Source organism: Urtica dioica, chromosome 7 (genome assembly GCF_054948205.1).
Source record: "Urtica dioica subsp. dioica isolate 48M chromosome 7, U.dioica_male_clone48M_v1_H2, whole genome shotgun sequence".
Classification (NCBI taxonomy): domain Eukaryota; kingdom Viridiplantae; phylum Streptophyta; class Magnoliopsida; order Rosales; family Urticaceae; genus Urtica; species Urtica dioica.
The window spans coordinates 38,385,955-38,409,402 of NC_142762.1; the positions used below are offsets into that span (position 1 = coordinate 38,385,955).

At 33.8% G+C, this 23,448-nt stretch overlaps 2 protein-coding genes across 3 annotated transcripts; one reads left to right on the forward strand and one right to left on the reverse strand.

Moving 5' to 3' along the window:
- Positions 1–3,802: 3,802 nt before the first annotated feature.
- LOC149391368 (paramyosin-like protein) lies at positions 3,803–6,810 on the forward strand. Of its 2 annotated transcripts, none has more exons than XM_089621353.1 (9): positions 3,803–4,023; positions 4,107–4,236; positions 4,314–4,427; positions 4,572–4,751; positions 4,843–4,922; positions 5,007–5,154; positions 5,618–5,698; positions 5,912–6,058; positions 6,396–6,810. In XM_089621353.1, exons 1-8 carry the CDS (start codon positions 3,824–3,826, stop codon positions 6,014–6,016), a joined length of 1,038 nt encoding a protein of 345 aa, XP_089477479.1. In that variant the 5' UTR covers positions 3,803–3,823; the 3' UTR covers positions 6,017–6,058; positions 6,396–6,810. The 2 variants fall into 2 exon arrangements, with proteins under 2 accessions (XP_089477479.1, XP_089477480.1); XM_089621354.1 differs by having other exon boundaries at positions 4,107–4,230.
- Positions 6,811–17,982: 11,172 nt separating this feature from the next.
- LOC149391369 (gibberellin 3-beta-dioxygenase 1-like) lies at positions 17,983–20,551 on the reverse strand. Its single transcript, XM_089620872.1, has 2 exons — positions 19,972–20,551; positions 17,983–18,590 (listed from the first exon to the last, which is right to left on the reverse strand). The coding sequence occupies exons 1-2, from the start codon at positions 20,460–20,462 to the stop codon at positions 18,014–18,016; spliced, it is 1,068 nt and encodes a 355-aa protein (XP_089476998.1). The 5' UTR covers positions 20,463–20,551; the 3' UTR covers positions 17,983–18,013.
- Between the last annotated feature and the right edge of the window lie 2,897 nt (positions 20,552–23,448).

The window sequence follows — 23,448 nt, forward strand, 5'->3', positions numbered from 1 at the left end:
CTCTTTCTCTGACTCTCTCACCCAAGCCTTGATATGTTCAAAAATTCGGAGCTTCAAATTTCTCAGTAGAACCCATTCTTCAATACCATCACCCACAAAAATTCTTTCATTGTGGGCCTTCCAAATAGTCTCCATAATCTGCCAGGCTCTGATAAAAAAACGTCCCAGCCAATTCTGGGCTTGAGATCATCGTTGACGGCCAAAAGAATCTCCACAATTGACATCCCCTCTGCTTCCACACTCATGTCTTAGGATCTACACAAGCCTTCAACAAACCATAACCCTTTTGGCTAGATCGCATAAGAAGAACAAGTGAGACGGCGATTCAACCTCTTTCTCACAGAGCTGAGAGTTATCATCAAGCCCAAACCCTCTTTTGATGAGATTTGGACCTAGTAGCAGTCCAATCTGGGTGAATTTCCAGAAGAAAATTTTACCTCTTTCATGAATATTCCTCGCCAAATCTGGTTCGCCGGAATGAAGGGAGCTCTAGTCTGAGCGTGGATCACAGATCCGGCAGTAAAATGCCGAGTCTGATTTGGAGCCCATAAAATCTTATCCTCTTCCGACTCCTTTCTGATTCAGATGGCTTAAATACGATCAATACACTCACTACCACAGACTCCAGCGATTTTGTAACTGTCCCATTCTCTTTTACCTGGTTGGAATAAGTTATCCACCGTGAGGCTTCTGGCCTAGTCATAAAGCCCAATCGAAGGCCCATTCAATTTTGCCCTCCAATTATCTCTAAAAATATTGATAAATTTTTTCCATTGCCAATAACGAAAGTCGTGATGTCACAGATAAACTCTTATGTGGACCATATATATTTCCAATTGTTAGAAGCCATGGACTTCAATTTGGCTACAAAAAAGTTTGAATTTGGGTAGTACTTAGCCTTGAGAAGCTTGACCCAATGCATCTCCGAGTCTCTAGCCAAGTGCCATCCTAATTTTGTGAGGATCGTTTTGTTCATATCTTCAAATAACCGAAACCCCAACCCTCCATCTCTCCTTGACTTGCACAACTTCTCCCAAGCGATCGTGGCAAGATACTTTTCTTTGTTGCTCACCATGGTCCACGAAAACTTCCTTGAAAATGTGTCAAAGCTTTGTGTAAAAGTCTTCGGAAGCTTAGTGGTCGACATAGCATACACCGGAATGCTTTGAACCACGGCTTTTATGAGAAAGGTCATCCCCACTTTGGAAATTGTTTTCACCATCCACCCCTCAAGACGATCTTGCATTTTTATTTTGAGAAACTCATAACTCGTCGTGAGATTGCGACACACAAGAAATGGATTTCCTAAGTGTTTGACATATTTGTCGCATTCGTGAGTCCTTGCTTCACCTCCTCCGTGCAATTCCCTGAAAACACTAACCCGGATTTGTGGATATTAACTCTTTGCCCGGACTAATTTTGGTATTTTTCGACACACTTTTACATGGTCTCCACATCTCTAACGGTAGCGAGACAAAAGAGGATAGTGTCATCGGCGAACATAAGGTGCGAGATACTAAGCGTTCTCCTCCCAATCTTTATTCTTTTGAATCCGTTGCTAGCTTTCCAAAGTAAGCCTACAAGTACCAGACTACCATACCAAGATTGATATTTTCGTTGTTTATATTGTATCATAAATTGTTCTTTATATCTTATATAGAAGTAAGCATATACAAATATATATATATATATATATATATATATTCATCTTAGAAATTCAATTTACAAGAGAAAATAGAGAACTTAAGAGCGAAACTATTTCTTTCCATTTGTTTAATTGATCTTATTATAATTCTGTAAGTTTTATTCTACCCCAAACATCTCATTTGGATGACATTAATTCATATTTAAGGTCTCCTCATGCATTAAAAAATTGGTTCAATCCGAGATAGTGATTTGTCTTCATTATTTAATCTTTACAAGATTTTTTTTGTAATTTGAGCTTAAATACACAATGTAATCAAATATATGAATTGTATAAATTAAAAAATTATATAAAAAAAAGTTTATGTAAGTTTTATGTAGGCATTTGGTAAAGTTAACTGATCTAGAATATTTTTTAAAAGTTAAGTGTGTATATCATCATGTTATAATATATGTGGACTTATCGATCGTTGTTCATGTAAAGTGTAGTTTATGTGAAATGTAAAAAAAGGAAATAAGAGATATCATGCAAAATTAAATATTAGCATAAATAAATTATGCCGCACACAATTCGATATGGTAGCTTAACTGGTGAGTACTCCAACTCACACTTTTTTTTTAATTATTTTTTTATTATTATATATAGTTCATATGTTAACCTCATTTTTTTTCCTTTCTATTTAGTCCAAAGCACGCACGTTATCATGGAAACCCTTCACCTCTATAGCACAATGTGCGCGAAAGGGGTATATATATATGAGCTAATCAACGACATTTTATTTTTCATTTCAGAGTTGGAATGAAAATAGGAGTGTAATGGTCTATTCCAAAGAAAATAAAGGCATGGTCCAAAGACGTTCTTATCAAGGACGGGTTCATGTCATCAGATTTCAGAGATCGTTGTGTTTATTTTTTTTAATTTTTTTTATACAATAAATTACATATAGGTTAAAAAGAGCGAATGAATAAGGATAAAATGACGTTCAAATATAAATGTCATAGTCAACATTAATAAAAAGTCAATATGAGTAATATTTGTGGTATAATTATCTATTTTATGGTGTAGTTTTGTCATTTTAATTAAACATAGAGTACAAACTCGATGTTTTGAAAAACAAATATTAAACTCGATATTTCTCTCAAACACATGTTATTTATGTGTCATTTTCTATGATTTAAGTATAGCCTTTTATCACGGTAATATATCTTTATGTCTCTGTCGATTCTTTTCGATGACCTTCAACGACCGATGATGAACATGTACAAAATCAGTTTTTAATTTTTTTTTTTTTTTTTTCATTTCGAAATCGCTAAAGAACATATTACATTACTTTGGATTTAGTTAGACTTAATCATGTAATTTAGAAGGAATTATTTAGCATACCAATTTTCAAACTTCATTCCTAAAAAAATTGTCTTTTCAAATTTAATTATTATATGTTAAAAAAAATTAATTATTCAATGACAATCTCCTATTTCTCTTATTGTATATAATTATTTTCTTATGATGTTTACCATTTTTTACTGCTTAACTCTTGATTTAGTTTTTTTTAATTCAGATTAAAGGTTGTTAATATTTTCAATTAAAAGGGTGGAAATCTCCACTGCTTCTGATAGTCGTTCTTTAGGTAATCTATCGCAAAAATAGCATGTTTAAATATTTTATTACGAAAATAGCTTATTTGTTAAGTTATAAACTGTTATTTTTCTTGATTATTCTTGATGTTTAAATCTTTTTTTGAAAAAAATTTGTCTTCTCTTTTGGCCTCTATTTATTGTTTACAATTTATTTTAGAAAGAAAATAATTATTTACCGTTTGAAATATAGCCATTTTTTTAAGGATTTATTTATTATTATTTTTTTTTTAAGAAGAAAGGATCTGAAATTAAAGCTTTTTTTTTTTGAAATTTTAAACTTATAAAATATTATTATTTAAAACACTAGTAGTTGTGGAACTTTTTGGTATTTTATATTCTTTGGGATGAGCGTTAGAAAATAAAAAATACGTAAATAAGGAAATTCCCGAGTATTTTACCACCTCAACCTTTGGGCCACTTCGAAAGTCAAGGCCCAATCTAAGGGGAACTAGCTGGCCCAATGGAAATATATCGAGGCCCATTTTGATGTAGTCTCATCCTGTGCCCGATTGAACTCGCTCTGAAACTGAGTCAAAACGACATGGCTGAGTCATGGACTCGTCTTGAGCTGACACTCGATCTTCTTCAATCCTCGGGCTACATCAACGCCCGTGAAACTGAATGCTCTGCTTCTGAAAGACTCGTCGATGGCCTCGTTTGCTGCATCTTCGATGCTCTCTATCCCGATAATCATCAATTCGACGTCGCTTCTATCGAAACCCTGACGTTCGAAGACAAAGTGTACGTTAAAATTCTCTCTCTCTCTCTCTCTCTCTCTCTCTCGCTGTCTTCGTTGCTTTCTTACGGTTTGTGCATTTCTTCAGCAAGCTAATTGATGAAGCTCTGAGGTCAATTGAAGAGTTTCCGTACAGCATCGAAGCATGTGAAATTCGTAACCTCGACGGTGAAAGATTGTTTCCTGCTGTTCAATGGCTTATCGATCGCAAAGTAGAGGTTTTGCTTTGAACTAGCAATTGTAGATGGTTACATAATTACTCCAATATAGGATCAGTATGAATGATTAATTGCAGAATCAGAGAAAGGTTAATGTTTGGGATCAGTTGGAGAGATTAAGAGACAGGGTTTCCAAAGAAGGCCTTGAGACTAAGGTCAAAGTGTTGGTGTCACGTATGCAATCACTAAAGGTACCTTTTTTTTTCTTTCTAAAAACCTTTTGAATATAATCTTCTGATCTTGAGTTCGATTATCAGCCTACAAATTTGTCAATTTTGTGGAAGCGTGATTAGATTGTGTCGATCTAATTTGTCAACTGTTGGTTTTTCTCGTAGGACCTGGATCGACAAGAATCTGAGTTTCAGTCGTATACAAAGGAAAAGCACTGTCAGTTGGAAGATGAAATTATTGATTTGAGGCGGAAAATAGAAAGTGATTGCGATGAAGAGAGTGTTTCCGATAGACTTAACACGTCGTTTAGTGAATCGACGAAAGAGTTGGATTCAGCTAGAAAGGTAGCTCTGTGATTGTGCAATCTTTCCGGATTGTTGCTTTCTGATACATGTTTTTTTCTAGATTCTAAAATAGTATTGATTTATCTCTTAGGAACTCGCTGCCACTCTTAGGGCAGTACTCGCTGTAAAACGCCAGCTCGATAACATCCCGTCTCAATCCGAACTGATCCAGTATGCTGTTATTATACGTTCTTGTCTATACATTTTTTTTTGCCAGCGTTTTTTGGCATCCAGAGCTGACATGTTTCTCTTCAGATATGAACAGAGATTTTCAGAATTATACAGCCATATTCAGGGAAAACATCAACAAACTCAGAAGTACTACGACACCTATAATGCACTGCTGGAGATTAAGGAGTTGATGTTGAAGGAAACGTCCTTGTTAAATTCAATAAGTTCGCAGGTATAAATAAATGATGTTGCAACTCTTGTGAATCTTTGGAGTCTCCTTCTGCTCTTCTGCTTAAGATAATTGTTGATTCTTGTTTTTGGGTGATATACAACAGTGAACGAGTATGTCTAGATTTATCGGCTTTCGACAATGATTAAACTCCTTACTGATTAATTGTATTAGCTATGATTCTGATTCTGTTAGGGTACAAGATGAACTGGGATAATGTAATAAAAAGTAAAAAGTTAAGAGGGGCATTTAGAACAATTACAAATTACTACGGCTATGTTGGTCAATAGAAAAGATTGGAGTTGAGTATGAAAGGCGTGCTTATTTAATAGTGATAGAGGAAGAAATATATCTTGCCAAGACTCCTTTTGTTTTAATTTTTTTTTAATCCTGATTTCTACCGATAAAATGAGCGAGACTCTTTTATTCTACCAATAAAAAAATCCCATTCTCTTTAACTACGTAGTTTCAAGACGCAATTACAAGCACAGCTGGTCGCTCCAAACTCATTGATTCCATGGAGGGAATCGCGAAGAGCAGTCAACAGGTATAAAATAATGCTGCTTTTTTTATCTCTCGAGGAAGAACCTCCTATGATTGATGTTAATATGATTTGAGCACTTTAAGGGTTTTTTAAACTCTTCATGTACCATTCAGTTTGTGGGCTCATAAATTTCAATCGTAGCATTCAATTTTTTTATTTTATATTTATTAGTATTACCATTATTCAGTTCATATAGTTAAAAACATCCAAATGCAGAAACTGGAAAGGGTTCAAGTTGGTCTTGAAGATCAGAAAAGGTTATGCCATGCCCTGAAAGAAAAACACACTGCAGCAATTGCAGCGCAAAGAGCCTCGCATTAACACTTAATAAGACAAGCATGCCCTTCAATAGCAAGGCCGAGTGTAAGTATCACCATTTCTGATTGCTTATATGAGAGTATAATTCCTTCCGGGTTTTGTGTTTTTTTAGCCGCCGTAAAAACATTAGGTCATAATTTTGATGTTACACGAAAATATCATTTTTCTTCTGCTAGACTGCAAGTAAAAAAGATAGACTTGTATTTTTTATTTTTATTTTTGCTGGAAAAATAGACTTGTAGTTGTAGTGTATGCTAGCCTGGCAATTGTGTACTTATTTGTCACTCACTGAAAGTCACGGTTATACATACAAACAAAAGCAAGCTTTCATTTGAGTAATATAGTGTACTTCGTATCACCAAGGCGAATCTTTCTTGTCCAGGATGAAACTGCTAAAAAACGAGAGACGCTTCAGAGCTCAAGCTCTTTCCCAGAAGATCTCTGACCAGGAAAAGAACCCCAAAGTTCGTCGAGAATATGGGAGTGTCATGTAGACGGAGGAATTTAATTGATACCACTGATATCTCTTATTATATTCATTTTGTACAGTACAGATCTCTTTGCCATATATTTTGCTTTGTCGCTTGTGAAACTTGCATCCAAGTGTGATTCCATACGCTAGAATTGAATACTAAAAAGGCAAAGCTTTTTCAACCACCTTTTGCTTGTCTTATTACTTGGAGTATCTTTATTTTGGAGCGAACAGTACGTTGATGCAATTTGTCTGATATCAATGTACCAAAGGATTTCTTTTCATCCGATTGTTAATGAACCCGATCTTACGTCTCTTTTTGATATTTTTCTTGGTTTCCTCCGATTAAAATAAATCATGTCATTCTTTTATTTAAGGGCCCCTTTATTTAATCATTAGTTTATATTTATTTAAAAATAAATATAAATAATTAAAGAGAAAATAACACATTTATACCCTGTGTTTTAGTGAAATGTCGAGTTTAACTCTCGGTTTTCAAAAATGTCGAGTTTATACTCTCTGTTTAACTAAAATGACGAAATTATACCATCTGTTTAACTAAAATGACGAAATTATACCCTGAAATAGACAACAGTGTCACGAATATTCTTTTTATTGACTTTTCATTGACGTTGACTATAATATTTATATATAAACACCAATTATCTTTATTCATTCGCGCCATATAGGTAATTTATTTAAAAACTAAAAAATAAACAACAGTCTCTTAATCGTGAAAAACACATAAAGAGGCAAAGGGGTAAACATCGATAGTTGATAGTCATCAAAATCGCATATTCGAACAGAGAATCCATGATTTAGAGTTACAATTCGAATACGGAATGAAGTCATTTCTTAGGAGGTATGAGTTTTATTATTTAATTTCAATTTAAGGCTATTTTTATTTCAAAATTGAGAATTTGGAAGTTAGGGCACTGATTTAGATTTGATTTGGTTTTTCTTATATAAGAGTTAATATCAATGAAAGGGAAATTTGTGACGTTGTTATTCATTTCAGGGTATAATTTCGTCATTTTAGTTAAACAGAAGGTATAATTTCGTCATTTTAGTTAAACAGAGGGTATGAACTCGACATTTTTGAAAACCGAGGGTTAAACTCGACATTTCACTAAAACACAAGGTATAAATGTGTTATTTTCCCATAATTAAATGGACTTATTTTGAGTGCAAGGACAATGAGAGACATTAAGAAGAGACAGATGATCTCTGCAATCTTTTTCTGTCCGTGAGGATCCTCCAGAGTGCCTTCTACTTCTAATAGGCCATGAACTAGATCTGAATCATTCTCAACGAGTCCATAAGAAGTGATCCCGTTTTTTTCATCGAGTTCGGGTAGAGACCAAAGGTCTTGAGCGACCGATCCGGCCGAACAACTCAAAAGATAAAGAAGTATCGTTAATCGTTGTCAATATACTATAGAGTTATTGGCGATAAAAATATTCAATGTTTTCGATTTAATGCACTTAAATACTCAATCTATAAAAGTTGTGGGAAAAATAATTAATGTATAAAAATTGTGTCTTTGGAGCTACTTGGACGTTAAAGTTGTGTCTCTATTACTCAATGTTACACGTATAAGAATCTAATAATTTTGATTTAAAAAAAATTAAAAACTCACTCTTTGGGAACATATACACAGTATGCAAACTTATATAAAGTACAAAAACGTACGTACGTACATAATAATAATAATAATAATAGAAATAAGAGCGGTCTAGCTATTTATCCTAACTATGAGTAAAATTGATTAACTAGCCCGATTCATTAACAAACAATATCATATTTCGATAATACCCTTTGAGACAACAAATCAAAAAATCATAAACACTACTAGCCTTTTTGCAGAGAAACTCTAAATCTCATTTCCTCTCTCTCGCTGGCGATAAGAGGAAGCGATGTTGCAGAGGATTGAGGTCGTTGTCGACGCAAAGCACCGATCAGAGTCGTTGCTGCTTCGTCGGAGCCTTGGCAGCCTGCTTCGATTTCAGATGGGTCGGTACGGACTCCTGTGGCAAGCTCTTCCTCAACAACAATGGAGATAGAGTCGTCGGATGTGAATGGCTCGAAGAATTCAAGGAGAGAAAACTCCAATGTCGTTGTTCGAGATCCTTTAAGGAGGAGGATCGCAACAGTTAATCCGATTAACCTTCACAGTTAATCCGATTAACTATCATAGTTAATTTGCAGAACTGGACGTGCGACCTTCCAGCGGCCGGATCGGCGCAACCGCGAGACTTGTCGATGTTCAAAATCGTTTTCGGAAGAGGTTCATCATAGTTAATCAGATTAACTGTGATAGTTAATCGGATTAACTGTCGAATGAGGAACCCTAGAATCTGAAATCGTCGCACAATCATAGTCCTCTCGTCGGGCTCTTCTCTGTCGGATTCCAACTGAAAATCGGCAATCCTCATGCCACCGAGGTCGTTCCACATCGAATTCTCGGTGTCGTCTCCATCGACTCCGATCCGAAGCTGAGCGGAGATTAGTTTGATCTCCAGAACCACCGAGGCTTCTTCTTCCTCCTCTGGTCTCTTGGTGGCGATGATCATTATTGTTCTCAGGCGAGAACCCCGGTGCTGATTCGATCGAGCAAGAAGAGCAAAAAGGAATGGACGCTCCTAATTGGATTGGGTTGGGGTTGGTATATTGGCGATTCTTTCAATCCACTTTAGATCTAGATATGACGAGAGATGAATCATGAAGGGCTTTTTGGGAACTTTAATTAATATGAGTTATTTTCCCAAATAAATGAATAATTCGGCTATTATTTTAAACCTCCGTGTAAAAAGGTCCACTTATTAACAAATCTCTAATAATAGTAATAATAATAATAATAATAATAATAATAATAATAATAATAATAATAATAATAATAATAATAATAATAATAATAATAATAATAATAATAATAAACATACACACACAAACATGACACCGTGCAATTTTATGTTTATTATTTACAATTCTTATTACAGAGACACCAAATCAGCCCTAAAAAATATTGACGTTGCTCGTCCTCCTCAGCAAGTCCGGCGCCACCGATTAGCTCCTCTGCCTCATCTCTTTTGCATGTGGGCGGCATCCTCCTCGTCGCCCTAACGTTCATCAACGGAAACCCATGCGCCCCCGAACTTGGGATTCTTTGTGAAATGCAGAGGAAGAAATTTTGGAGATTTTTTTTCTCGGTTTTTGTGTGTGCAAAATGCATAAGAAGGTTGTTGCTAAGATACAAAGTCTCGAGAGACTTACAATCGGAGAGTGAGAGAGGGATCGGCTGGTTGAAGAGTTTATTAGTGAGGTTTAGTTCGGAGAGATTGCGAAGCTTGAATTCCAAAGACATTCTTCATATTCGATGTTCTGCCTCCTCCGATCCTCCGTCGACGCCAAGCTCGTCGAGCTCTGCAAAAATCTTATTCCGACGGAGCCCAAGGCGGTGGCTATTCAAATAACAATTTTTTTTTGTCCATTAGGTATTTAGTCATATTTAAAGTTTCACATTGCTATATAGTCAGCATTTCGTAAATTTTAGGACAGTCACGTCTATGTATTTACACGTGTAAACTGACGTAAATACCCCATTTTTTATTTAATGAAAGGGCAAACCAGGAATGACACGTTATCTTTATGGATATTTACCTAAGATTTACGAAACGTTGACTATATAACAATTACAAACATTTTAATTGGCTAGTTACCTAATTTTTTTTTTTTTTTGTGAAGCCCGCTTAAGTCAAAAGCTAACATCTTTGAATGCTTGTGAAGTGTATCACTCTTCTCAGTCGGTTCATTTTGCTCTTCTCGTCAAACCCTTCCTAACCCATCTATGAATATAAAATATCCATAAACGACGTTGGAATCTCCCAGTCAATGGGAAAAGATTTGGAGAAATTTTCAACAGATAGCTCTTTGGAAATGGAGCTCTTGAGAGAGAGAGAGAGAGAGAGAGAGAGAGAGAGAGAGAGATTATTGTTTTTTATAGATTTAAACATAACAAAAATAATTTTATCAGTTTTATTTTTACAAAATTATCAGATTCTTACACGTGTAGCATTAAGTAACGGAGACACAACTTTAACGTCCGAGTAGTAATGGAGACAACTTTTTAATATTAAGTATTTTTCTTACAATTTTAAAAGATTGAGTATTAAAGCGTACCAAATCGAAAATATTAAATTATTTTGCCGTCAATATCTCTATATTATATAACAAACAATATTGCCCACAAGGACATGTTTTGTCTTTACTATGAAACCAAAGTCAATAACCAGAACACAATACTTTGCACACAAAATATGCTCTTGTTTACATTTTTTTTTTTTGGTATATACCAAATAAATCTAGGCTAAATGCATGGAAATTTCACCTTCATTAAGCTGAAATTCTACTTCGCAACCGAAGAAAGACTTCCGGCCACTAAAGAATGAAATTCTGGATTAATGAAAGTGGAACCTTTCTTTGAGTATGTTCCGGCGCTACTCACTAAATAAATAAATAAAAAATTGATTTTTCCAATGAATAACACCATAAGGGTATTGGAACTTTTACTTCCGTGAACAACCAGAATTCGATATCGTGAATAGTGACAGAATAGAAGAACTTTCGATTTATTGATTTATTTCATTCGACTTATTCACTTTGAAAACCAAACTTTGGGTACAATCTATGTATGCTTCAAATAATAATAATAATAAATTTTTTTTTAGATTAGCACTCATCTTATGTGGCTAATTTGCGATCTGTTAAGAGGTTACTACTAAGCAAGTGTTAAGTATTTACTAGTTGTTGTTTCTTGTCTCTTTATATATATATATATATATATATATATATATATATATATATATATATATATATAGTTTTCGAAGTGTTCGTCAGATTACTAAAGTTATATAATTTTAGGATTTGGACACTGCTTTTCTTATTTTTAAATGGTAGGCTTATGTGCTCTATTTTTAATTTGTTGTCAAATCAATATCGTTTTTAGTGTAAAATTATATACAAATATATGATATTGACAAAAATATGAAAGAGACGTAGAAGTCTATCATTTGAAAAATAATTGCCATTTTTTATGAGTCCATTAGATATATAAGCTTATTTACATATCAAGTTTTCTATTTAGCTAATCTTTAATTAGGTGTTGGTAAATCCATAAATCATTATTTACACGTTCAAAAGGCTTAACTACAACAACAACAACAAAAATTAAAATTGTGTAAATATGTGTAGTACAGTTTGTGGTTATTTAACTTTTACTTAAAGTTAACTAAATAGCAATTTCAAAAGTCTAAGTGGGTTAATTTCTTGATTTTTTTATTTTTTTTATTCTAATTTTGTTATCGAACAAGTTGTTTTCATTTATTTATTATTATATTAGTTATGGTGTTGAATATTGATAGATGATTGTGTTAAACAAGATCTTAAAAAAAAATAGAAATCGAGATCAAACAATAGACAAATGGTAAGAACAACTTAAGGAAGATGTAGAAGACACACAAATTTATGCTAGTTCGGCAATCAATGGCTTACAGTCAGGCTCTAACCGAGTTATGGTACTTTCACTATCAATAAATCAAGTTTTATAATCTTCGAATATAATATCTCGAAACTCCCTCTAATACAATTTACTCAATTGCTATCCGATTCTATCGATCGAAACCCTTTCCCTAATTGTTGCAACACTCATCTAAAACTTTCACAAGGGCTGCTACACACATAGCTCATTGTTTACAAATAACTTAACTCTAACATAAACGGTCAAGTTCGACAATTTGTAAAAAATTTCCATTTTTTCCGCATTGTCATTTCCACCTCAGTGTAATGTCCTTTGTCGCGCGACATCATTTTCAACACCATGTGTAGTGTTAATGCCGAAATATGGATCAACGCTTGAACCAGTCCACGGTTTAGTTTAAGGCAGGACCCTATGATCGCGCAGAGGTCGATTGGAGAAGATGTCTCCAAACTTGCATCTCTGTCGTGCCAGAAAGAGGTTTTCGGTGCTCGTCACATGAGAAAGAGAGAAACATGAGCTAGAGGACCGCATAGGGTTTTTCTCCGGCGGGCACTCCGACGTTCAACTTTAGTCCGAGTGTTATGTGAGGTGGGGGACGTTTAATCTTCCTTAAGAGTTCTAGAGAGAGAATGTGAGATGAGATAGATGCATAGTTTTGTTAAGTTGAGCTAAAACTTACTCCAAACATTGAAATTCAGGTTATTTATAGTGTTGCTTTGAGAGTTGGGTACTTTCGTCATTTGGTATCTAGGATCCCCTTGGGCGACCCGGTGGTCCGTAGCTTTCGTGAAGAAATATGTCCCGGGCAGTCTTTGTGAAGGAACGTGCCCTGGTCGGTCATTTGTGAAGAGGCATATGCCTCTTCGCAAATGACTGACCGGTGCTGTTTGCGAAGAAGACTGTCCCGTTTGATATATGCGAAGAGGCATATCTCATTCGACATTTGCGAAGAGGCATGTCCCATTCGATATATTCGAAGTGGCCTGTCTCGTTTGATATTTGCGAAGAGGCCGGTCTTGTTCGATATATGCGAAGTGGCCTATCCCGTTCGACATTTGCAAAGAGGCCAGTCCCGTTCGATTATACGAAATGGCTTGCCTCGTTCGATATTTGCGAAGAGGCCTCGCTCGTTCCATATTTACGAAGAGGCATGTCCCGTTCAACATTTGTGAAGAGGTCTGTCCTGTTCGATATATGCGAAGCTGTCTCGTTCAATATATGCGAAGAGGCATGTCACGTTTGATATATGCGAAGAGGCATGTCCCGTTCGATATATATATGCGAAGAGGCCTGTTCCGTTCAATATATGCGAAGAGCCTGTCTCGTTCGATATTTGCGAAGAGGCATGTTCCGTTCGACATTTGCGAAGAGGTCTGTCCCGTTCGATATATGCGAAGCGGCTTGTCTCGTTCGATATATGCGAAAAGGTATGTCCCGTTCGATATATGTGAAACGACTTGTCTAGTTCGATATATGCGAAGAGGTATTTACCTGTCCTAACTTATTTTGGGCCAGATCTTTCGTCTCGTTCTCTTCATTTTGAGTTGGACCATCACTTTTAGATGAAAGAGAAAATAACCCACAACATGTAGTATTTGTTTTTGTCAATCATTCAATTTCTCAACTCAGGATATATTTACTTGAGATTTATTTTCTCTTTGAAGGACATTTGTTATTAGTGGAGATTAAACTCACGATCCCTACTTTCGAGGTAGTGAAATTATCATAAAATTAAAGTACACATTTGAGGTTTATAATTAGTCATCTTTTGTATATCTTCGTTTTAAAAAAATTACGATACATGCGGTTATTTGTCGGTTCACGTATATTTTCATGGACAATAGATTTATTTTTGTTCACTTTTCTTCTTCTTATTTTATTTTCAGGATTTCACTGTCGATATTGCTGTACATACAAACTTCGATCTCTAGGGGGCACCGAGAAAATCTAGTTGTGTACCCCGTTACCTCCCAAAGCTAATCAAAGGCGGAGATAAGACAAACGAGCTAATAAGCCAAGGGATGTACAACGTACGAAGTGATTGCTTGCATATTATAATATTTAATATTATAGATATACTTTATATCTTTCCAAAAATTAATGGGTGTGGGGGGTCAGGAAAATATGCGGTGGAGAAACTTTGCATGGGAAAAATGTGACCAATAAAGTCAAGATTTTGTCTGTTTGTGCATAACTATTTATCTCAAAATAAAAATTTCTAAATTTCTATCACAACAAAACAAGTAAGCCTATAATGGTACGTAACATTTATCAACACTGATTCAGAGCCAGAATCGCTCCTCTCAGTTTTTGTGTATGTACTATGTATGTGTGACCTGTTGCACCAAGTGATTGGCTTAAAAACCAGCACTGCTATATAAAACGAGACAAAATCTACTCGCTAAAATATTATTGCCAGCCATAACATGCAAAAGAGGTGGTTTTATTTGTCATGTAGCTTGGTTCGAAGGAACGTGTTACGAGGTGGATTTTCATTCACTTCATAGTCTTTACACAAAACACACCAAAGAACTTAAGAGGTCTGACTTTGACAATGACACTCGTGAAATATATACTCATAATTTATGAGTCATAAATATCAATAGTAACGTACATAACGATATTTCCAAAGCGATATCCAAGGGCTAACTATTTTGTAGAATCAAATCTTATACGCTGCAAGGATTTATCACCGCGGATGAGTCGCAAACAAAATTCTGTTACGCATGCAATTTCTTTTTTAATAAAAAGCAAAAGACAAAAAAATAAAATAAAAAACTCTCGCACGATAAGTTCGTTTTTGTCGAGCTAGTTAAAGAAAGTTAAAAAAAAAAAAACCAACAAAAAGACAAAAAATCACAGCATAATTTTGTTTGCCATTTGCGATTGCGTAGTTGACTAGCCTAGTTTGTCGTTATCTAAGAAACACAGAGGTATACTGAAAAAATTAAATACTATTAATCTTCCATTTCACTTTTGATTCGACTACATAACTTTTTTCAATCAAATATTATTACCAAGAAAATAACAGAATATATATAGCAAATCTATTGTTTCGACTTCGACAATACCTCTTGGAAAAATAGTCTTAACTTCTTATTCTATAGTAATTTAGTGATTGAAATATGATAAATAATTGAAAGGTTTGACTGAGTTTTTTTTAGTTATATTGAATAATTTTTAGGAAAATGACATATATATACCATGTGTTTTAGTGAAATGTCAAGTTTAATATTTGATTTTCAAGAATATCGAATTTTTACCATCTGTTTAATAAAAATAATGATATTATACGCTAAAATAGATAGCAGTGTCACAAGTATTCCTTTTATTGACTTTTTATTAATAATAACTCTAATATTTATATGTAAACCCCATTTTATCTTAATTCTTTCACGCCCTATATGTAATTCATTTTAAAAAAAAACAATATTTGAATCGTGGAGAACGCAGACAGAGGAAAATATTAAAAATCGACAATCGATAGTCATCAAAATTACTGATTCGAACGTGAAGTCCAGGACTTAGAATTGTAATTCGAACGCGGAAGGAAGTCATCTCTTGGGATATATGAATTTTATTAGTCTATTTCGATTTATGGCTATTTTTCTTTAATTTCAAAATTGAAAACTTGGGAGTTAGGGTACTAGTTTGGGGTTTGGTTCGATATTTTATATCAGAGTCAACATCAACGAAAAATCAATAAAAAATAGATTTGTGACATTGTTATCTATTTTATGGTATAATTTCGTCATTTTAAGTAAATAGAAGATACAAATTCGATATTTTTGAAAATTAAATGTTAAACTCGATATTTCACTACACATGATATATGTGTGTTATTTTTTCATAATTTTTTTACAAGACCCTACTTTAACATTTGATCATCTAACCCGTAGCCACTTAAAAAATAAAAATTATTTTCTCTTGCTTCTAATTTTATGTTTGGAATTACATTTTCCGAAGATATGGACACTACAATATAAATATTTACATATGATATGATATTGACACTACAAGATAATATTTACATGACATGCATCTTTCGTTAAATATTATATTGAAAATGTAAATACAAATATATTTTAGGAGGTTGAAAGAAATTAGTTTTGTAATCTCGACCACCATATTTGTTTTGCCTTTTTTTTTCTTCATGTGAGAAACGTTTGCAAGAAGACACGAGAAAAATAGAGATCCTTAATGACCAGTTACTTGATTCAACACCCTTTTGATATAATGTTTTTTTTCTCATGGTGGAGCCCTACAAATTTGATTTACCTAAAAATAAATAATAAAGCATAAGTGCGTGCGTGCACTATAAGAATAACTAATTCTCTCCGACTGCAAAAGTAGTATAACCAATCAGGGGTGGAGCCAAAAATTATACTTATGGAGGGCCGACTCTAAAAATAAAAGTTTCAAATTAAGGCAAAAAATAATTAGGGGCCATCACAATCAATTAATCATAAGAATGAAACTCTATAAAGTCACGGGGCAAAATAACATAAAACTTTAATTATTAGACATATAGTTAAAAATTTCAACGGCAAAAATGTAGTCTTCTTCAAGAATATAACAAAAACCATACTCTTCTGAATATTAAGTTATTAACTAGCTTAATGTGTTTGATGCTTTTTTTAATGCTTTTCTCTATTCTATTTCTCTCTCTCCCTTAACAAATGGTTGCTTGATAGTATGTGTATTTTTTTTTAATAGTTAATGGTTAATTTATAGCCTTCATGGTTGCTTGATGGTTAACTTTTCTTAATTAGTTAATGGTTGATTAATATGAATGAAAAATCTTTACATAGTATGTTGTGTCTTTTTTTTATGAAAAATTTGTTGGTTGGTAGGGATAGGAAGCAAATTACTTGCACCATTAAAGCAAATTTGTTGGTTGGTAGGGATAGGAAGCAAATTACTTGCACCATTGGATAGAAAAGCAAATTACTTGCACCATATCACCAAAATCATCTGAATTAATAGCTAAAAAGTTAAATGTGAAGACACAAACATTTGCTAAAAAAAATCAAATAATAATAATAATTTTTGGTTAATGAAATATTAATATTATAAGAAAATCAATTTTGTATGAAGAATAAATTTAAGTGTGTGAATCTTTTCAAGTACAATGATATAATCGTTGCTCAATAATTTTGTATCGGTGTTTTTGGACTTTTCAGATTCGAAAAGATAAAATTTAAACAACCCGCACACTTAATTTAATTTAAAATATACAGTAATGATAGACTATATATATATATATATATATATATATATATATATATATATATATATATATAAATATACGGCATGAAAGAGAACATATCGTTAAAAGACAGAAAAAAAAAATTATATCTAAAAAAATAGTGCTAGCCATTCACTTAACTATTTTTCTCTATCTTTTTCGTATGTACCTGCAGTAAACGTGTAACATGAACGATGGAGATCGGACAAAGAAAATGACCTTATATTAATGACAAAGGATACTTCAATAATGTAGCTGAAATACAAAAATATACAAGCTAGTCTACACAACAATCCAAAGCCTCTCATTCATTATATATATACACACATAAATATATATATGTCACAAAGTAAAAGACAATTTAAAACAATCTCTAATCTCCGTTATATGAAGTAATAATATAAGTTCTTAGCCTCTTATACACATCATCATTATCATCATCATCATCATTCTGTGATAACAAGCTAAACAAAACTATCATCTGAGTCTAATTAATTAATGATACATGGATAACAACAGAACCAACCCCTAATAACAAAATATGGACTAGCTTAGTTGACAAATACCTCAAATGCAATCCAGATCGTGTGTCCCATTTATATGTTTTTATTAGTGTCTCTCCAAGATCACTTTAAGAGTTCGAGTAACAACGAAAAAGCAAATCATTTAAAAAAAACAACGAAAAAGCAAAAAATATATATATATATATATATATATATATATATATATATATATATATATATATCAAACCCTAATGAGGGAGAGCGCGTTGTCAAGGCTCTTGGCCTTGATATCAACGTACTCCTTGGCGGTGACGGAGCGGTACATCGGAGTCCGGTCAGACGCGGCGGCCGGAGAAATCCTGAAATCGAGAGGCGGGCCGTAGAAATAGGCGAATGAGTATCTTTGGCGGGTCCGGTTCAAGGCGACCCGGTGAAGCACGCTCTTGAACCGCCCGTCGGACAAGACCTCCATGAGATCTCCCACGTTCACCACCACCGTCCCCTCCGCCGCCGGAACCGGCACCCACTCGCCGGAGCCGCCGCGGAGGAGCTGCAGCTGGCCGTCGCCGGCGCCGGCGGCTTGGTGGACCACGGTGAGGAGGAACGTGTCGGTGTGTTGGGCTAGGCCCACGGCCCGGTTCGGGTCCGGGCATGCTGGGTAAGAGTTCAGCTGCAGCGCGGTGCACGGGGAGCTACCGTGGGCCTGACCGTCAAGCCAGTGGAGTTGTTCTTCTGGGATGTTGAGTGCGGCGACTAAGAGGCGGAGGATTTTTTCTGCCACTTGCTTCATTTGCTTCTCATATTCTTCCATTACCTCGCTGTATAATTAATTACCATAATATTTTCAATTATTATTATCATCATGTACGAATTTCGCTCATGAGTCATGTACTAATATAATAATTAATTTTACGATATAGATCTGTTTAATTAGCGTACGCCCGGTACAATTACTTAAATTATTTTATTTATTTATTTTATCACACGATATATTTTTATATATGTCAGTATGTATATAATTGAAGAAAGTATAGAATTATGGTATTATTTTGCGTATATATACATACCTCCTGTAAAAAGTGCCATTTATTTAGCTGCCCATTTATTTTTCTAAACAAAATCTATCTACCCTTTATCTTTATCAGAAAGTTTGCTTGATATATAAAGTAAACAAAGAAGTAAGAGAAACCATGTATATTTGATTAAAAAATACCAGAGATATATTATGTTCGATTAATATAATACGCATATTTATAAAATAAATAAATAAATAAAAAGATATAAATTCCTACAGATTAAACGTTCTATATTTGGAATAACATAAAATTTATAAATCATAACCAACAAAATTCCAAACAATTTTTTTTTCCAGTTAGGGGTGTACATGAGAACCCCAAACTAAACGACCAGATCATCCAAATTAAACCGCACTCTTTTTTAAACCGACACATTAAAATCCGAAAAAGTTTGGGTTGTAAATTTGATTTTTGATAATTATGAGATTAGGTTGAACCAACCCAACCCGATACCGTCAGATTAAGAACTTATGCTCACGAAAAATGAAAAATATTATCAATGAAAAATTTAAAATAATACACTTTTTAAAGAGATAACACAAATAGACTCGTTATGATCTTGATGACCTAATTATATTAATATCTACAACTTTTTTTTTGTATTTTATGAATTTTTCATGAGGTATAGATTTTTTTACAGAGTATGAAATTAAGATGATAAATGATTTATTAATTTTTAATATTTACATGGCTTGTGTTAAATTTATTTCAATGATTCTATTTTGTACTTTTTGTTGTGGTTAACCTCAATAAACCAATTTAAGTCACTCCAAATAAATCAAATTAAACCAGCTCGATTATTATCGGTTCGGTTTGATTTGGTTTCACTATCATAAATTGTTTGGATTGAGCTATAAAAATGACAAACTGAAGATTTCGAATTGGATTCATAGAACGTACAAAACCTGAATAACCAACTCGATATACAAGCCCAATTTCACTATCTAATTATCTATACCCGATGAAAAAAAAAAACTACATTATATAATTTCACTATCTACTTTATATCTCCCCCTCCTCTAATTAAGTTTAATTACTGTCTCTACGTGCATGGAATAATAATAATAATTGTATTTAAGCTTAAAAGTAATATTGCATGTAAAAACCAATGTATAATCCATACCAAAAACGTTGGGAACAAGTTCCAAGCGGCCAAAGCTCGGTGGCATGGCGTTGAGGAGATCCAATGATAGTGAAACCCTCGTGCCACATGTGCTTCGGAAAAAACGGCGTAATCCTGGCCGTGCCGTATCCGGTGGCTCCCCCGGGCGCCCGGAGCGCCCTGATTTTGCGGTGGGCCGGGAGCGAGAAGAGCCGCCGCGTCTCGGCCTCCGCCGCCGCCGTGAGCGCCGCCGGAACGCCGTGCCCCGTCAGCAGAAACGCCCCCCACTCCTCGCAGGCTGCGGCGATGGCGGGCCCCGCTTCCGGGTCGGAGAGGTCAACCGTCGGCAGAGAGACTTCGGGGGATTCGATGGTTGGGAATCCGCCGCCGGAGTGGGACCAGTCGTGGGACTCCGGCACGGCCGCCGGGGAGGCAGAGTCGAAGTCCAGAGGGGTGATTTGGTTTGGGAGGTGAGGCTTGTGGTCCTTGTAGGCTTCCGAAAGAGCGACCATGTTGGTTGGTGTATAGATATAGTGTTTTTGTGTGTGTGTGTGATTATATAATAATATTATGGCATGCAAATAGTGTTGCGTTGAATGGGTCTAGCTAGAGAGAGTGAGGAGAGAGAATAGGGACGGAAAGGATAAGAGGAAGTATGTGTTGAATGTTTGTGTAGATCTTATTTATAGAGCACAAAATAATGGGATTTTTTTTTGCTTTTGATCATATTTATGTATATGATATTAAGGGAAAAAGAAGGAAAAGAACGGTTCAAAAAGGAATGGTTTGATTGGGATTGGATCATAATCATATATGTGAAGTAAAAGGGTATAACAGATTTTCTAGGGAAAATGCATGTTAAGGTATTTTAAAGTTTTTTTTTTTTTTTTTGAAGAATATAAGAAAAAAATAGTTTAAAAAGGAATGGGGATTAGGTTAAAATCTTACAGTTGGGAGAGGGTGGCTGTTGGACTTAGTGTTGTCCATTTGCTGTTTTGGAAGTACTTTAGGGGTATATATATTTTATAATAATAATAATAATGGTTGAAAGCTGACAAAAGAAACAACAAAAATATTTCAGAAGACTTTCTTTATTGTTAAAAAAATTGTTTTTTGGTTCTATCACCCGGGACGGAGGGAGGGAGGGCATTTGTTTTCATGTTATTATTTTGTTTTTGTTCATTTTAATATTTAATTACTTTTTCTTTTCTTTTTTAATTTAGTTTCAGTTGGTTTTGGCTTCTGTGGGAAACGAGAAGGTTTTGTCCACAACTTATAAGTTAACATGAATATATATGAGATGGCAGTTATAGATAGAGCGAGGAATTGGTGTATTTTTATTATGTCCAAAAGGATACGTACATAGCTATATCATTATTTATTTTATAAATATCTGGGAAAAAAAAAAACACAACGTCTCTCTTTGTGACTGCAGTCTGATCAGGTACACGTGGTTTGTAGATGTATGGTCGACGTATGAATATAGAGAGAGAGAGACCATCTTTCTATTTCAATTAACAAATCATAATTATAACTATAAGAAAAAACATAAAACTAATCACGCTCAGCAACAATTACATCAGATTCAGACTGATAAGTGATTAATATAATTTGCATATATCTCGACATTTAAGACTAAACTAAGTCATAATTAACATCCAAATACATATTTTTTTTTATAAATTTCATTTAGTTTCCTATTATTTTGAAGATCATAAGAAATGTTCATTTAAAATTAATTTATTTAAAAAAAAAATAAAAATAAAAAAGATACTCTACAAAATAACTATTTTGAAACGTTGTAATTTCAATAATTAATCACGCTATAAACTGTCAACAAGAGGATCTTATTTTGACACCATTGAAGCTCCATTTCACTCGTCAGAGTTCGTATGTTATCTACATTACAGTGGTTCATATTATGTAAACGGCGTTTTGTAATACATAAACGATGATTTATGATATATAAAACCACGCGTGATATATAAAACAATTTTAACTTTTAAAATTTTAGTTTATAAACGACGTGATGTAGTGAACAAAAAGAAACTATAAAAAAATGACACATATTGATCTTATACATATACATCATTCAATTAGTAGAATTATATTTAAAGTTTTAAAAATATATTTACGTGATGACTATTTTTTAACGCTTATTAATACAAAAAATTAGTCAAATAAGCCACCGTACATCTAAGAATTGCTAAATAACCAATTTTTTGTAATTTTTTTTATAAATAGTCACCTCAACTTATTTACGGCATTCAAAAATACAAAAATACCCCATAACATTCTCGCATATTTTGGATTTTTTTTGTTTTTTTTAGTGTCGTAAATAAGTTGAGTTGTCTATTTACAAAATATTTATAAAAAGTTGACTACTATACAAAACGCTATAAATCAAATAGTTATATAGCTAAAAAAAACCATTATTAATATTTACAAAATACTCTCATACTTCTTATAAGATCCCAGTTGGATTTTTATATCAAGACTATTTGGATCATATATATTACAAATATGGTATGCAATTGATCATTTTTTCAACATTTCCCAAGTCCAGAATTTTGTATTCCCTTCTTTGATTTCGTTTCTTTCATTCTATTTGGTCATGTACGAGTACGACCAACATGATTTAATGGAAAATAAGCATTACAGTTCGATCGGGTCAATCGGCTAATAATGAATAAGGAGAATTAAATCGCAAAACACTTTGTGGAAGGAGACATAAATTAAAGTATGGTTTTTGTTTTTTTTTTTTCTCGCTTTTTGTTTTTCCAATTTAAACGATGTACGTATGTGTCATCGGCAACCACTATAAATTAGAATGGATACAGAGTTGGACATGAGTGTTTTAGATTCAGTTGATAAAAATAAATTTGCTCATAGAATATAGATTTTGTAGGGTTATGGTTTGTCTTTTATTCTTTGTATGAAATCGCTTTTGAAGCTTTATACATTAATTTACAAAGGGGAGAGAAAAAGTATTTTCTTTAAACAAATTAGATAAAATAAATTTAAATAAAAAAAAAACTCCGAGTTTCTCAACTTTAGTTCATCAATTTAGGTTCTACGGAAAGCTCTCCTATCGGAACTGATCCATGTAGACATCATATTTAGTACGTTCTCTGAATTATTACTTTTAAGTACACCATTAGTTTAAGCCGCAATATGGGATAAAATAAGTAAATAAACGACACAAAATTCAGGCCAGACTTTCAATAAATTTAAAAACTTTTTAAGTCACGGACTCACGGTGATACAATATAAAATTATGTGCCACATAAAATACTTCAAAAGACATCACATAACTCAGGCTTTAGAATTTGGTTTTTAACAAATTACTTCATGTTGTGGAGAGCTCATAACAAGAAGAATTTACATGCACCAACGTAAAAATTAAGTTCATAAACTTGTAATTTGTTGAAAACACACTTCAAAGGCTCGACTTAATGATTTTGTTTTAAAAATATTTTATACATATACGCCATACAT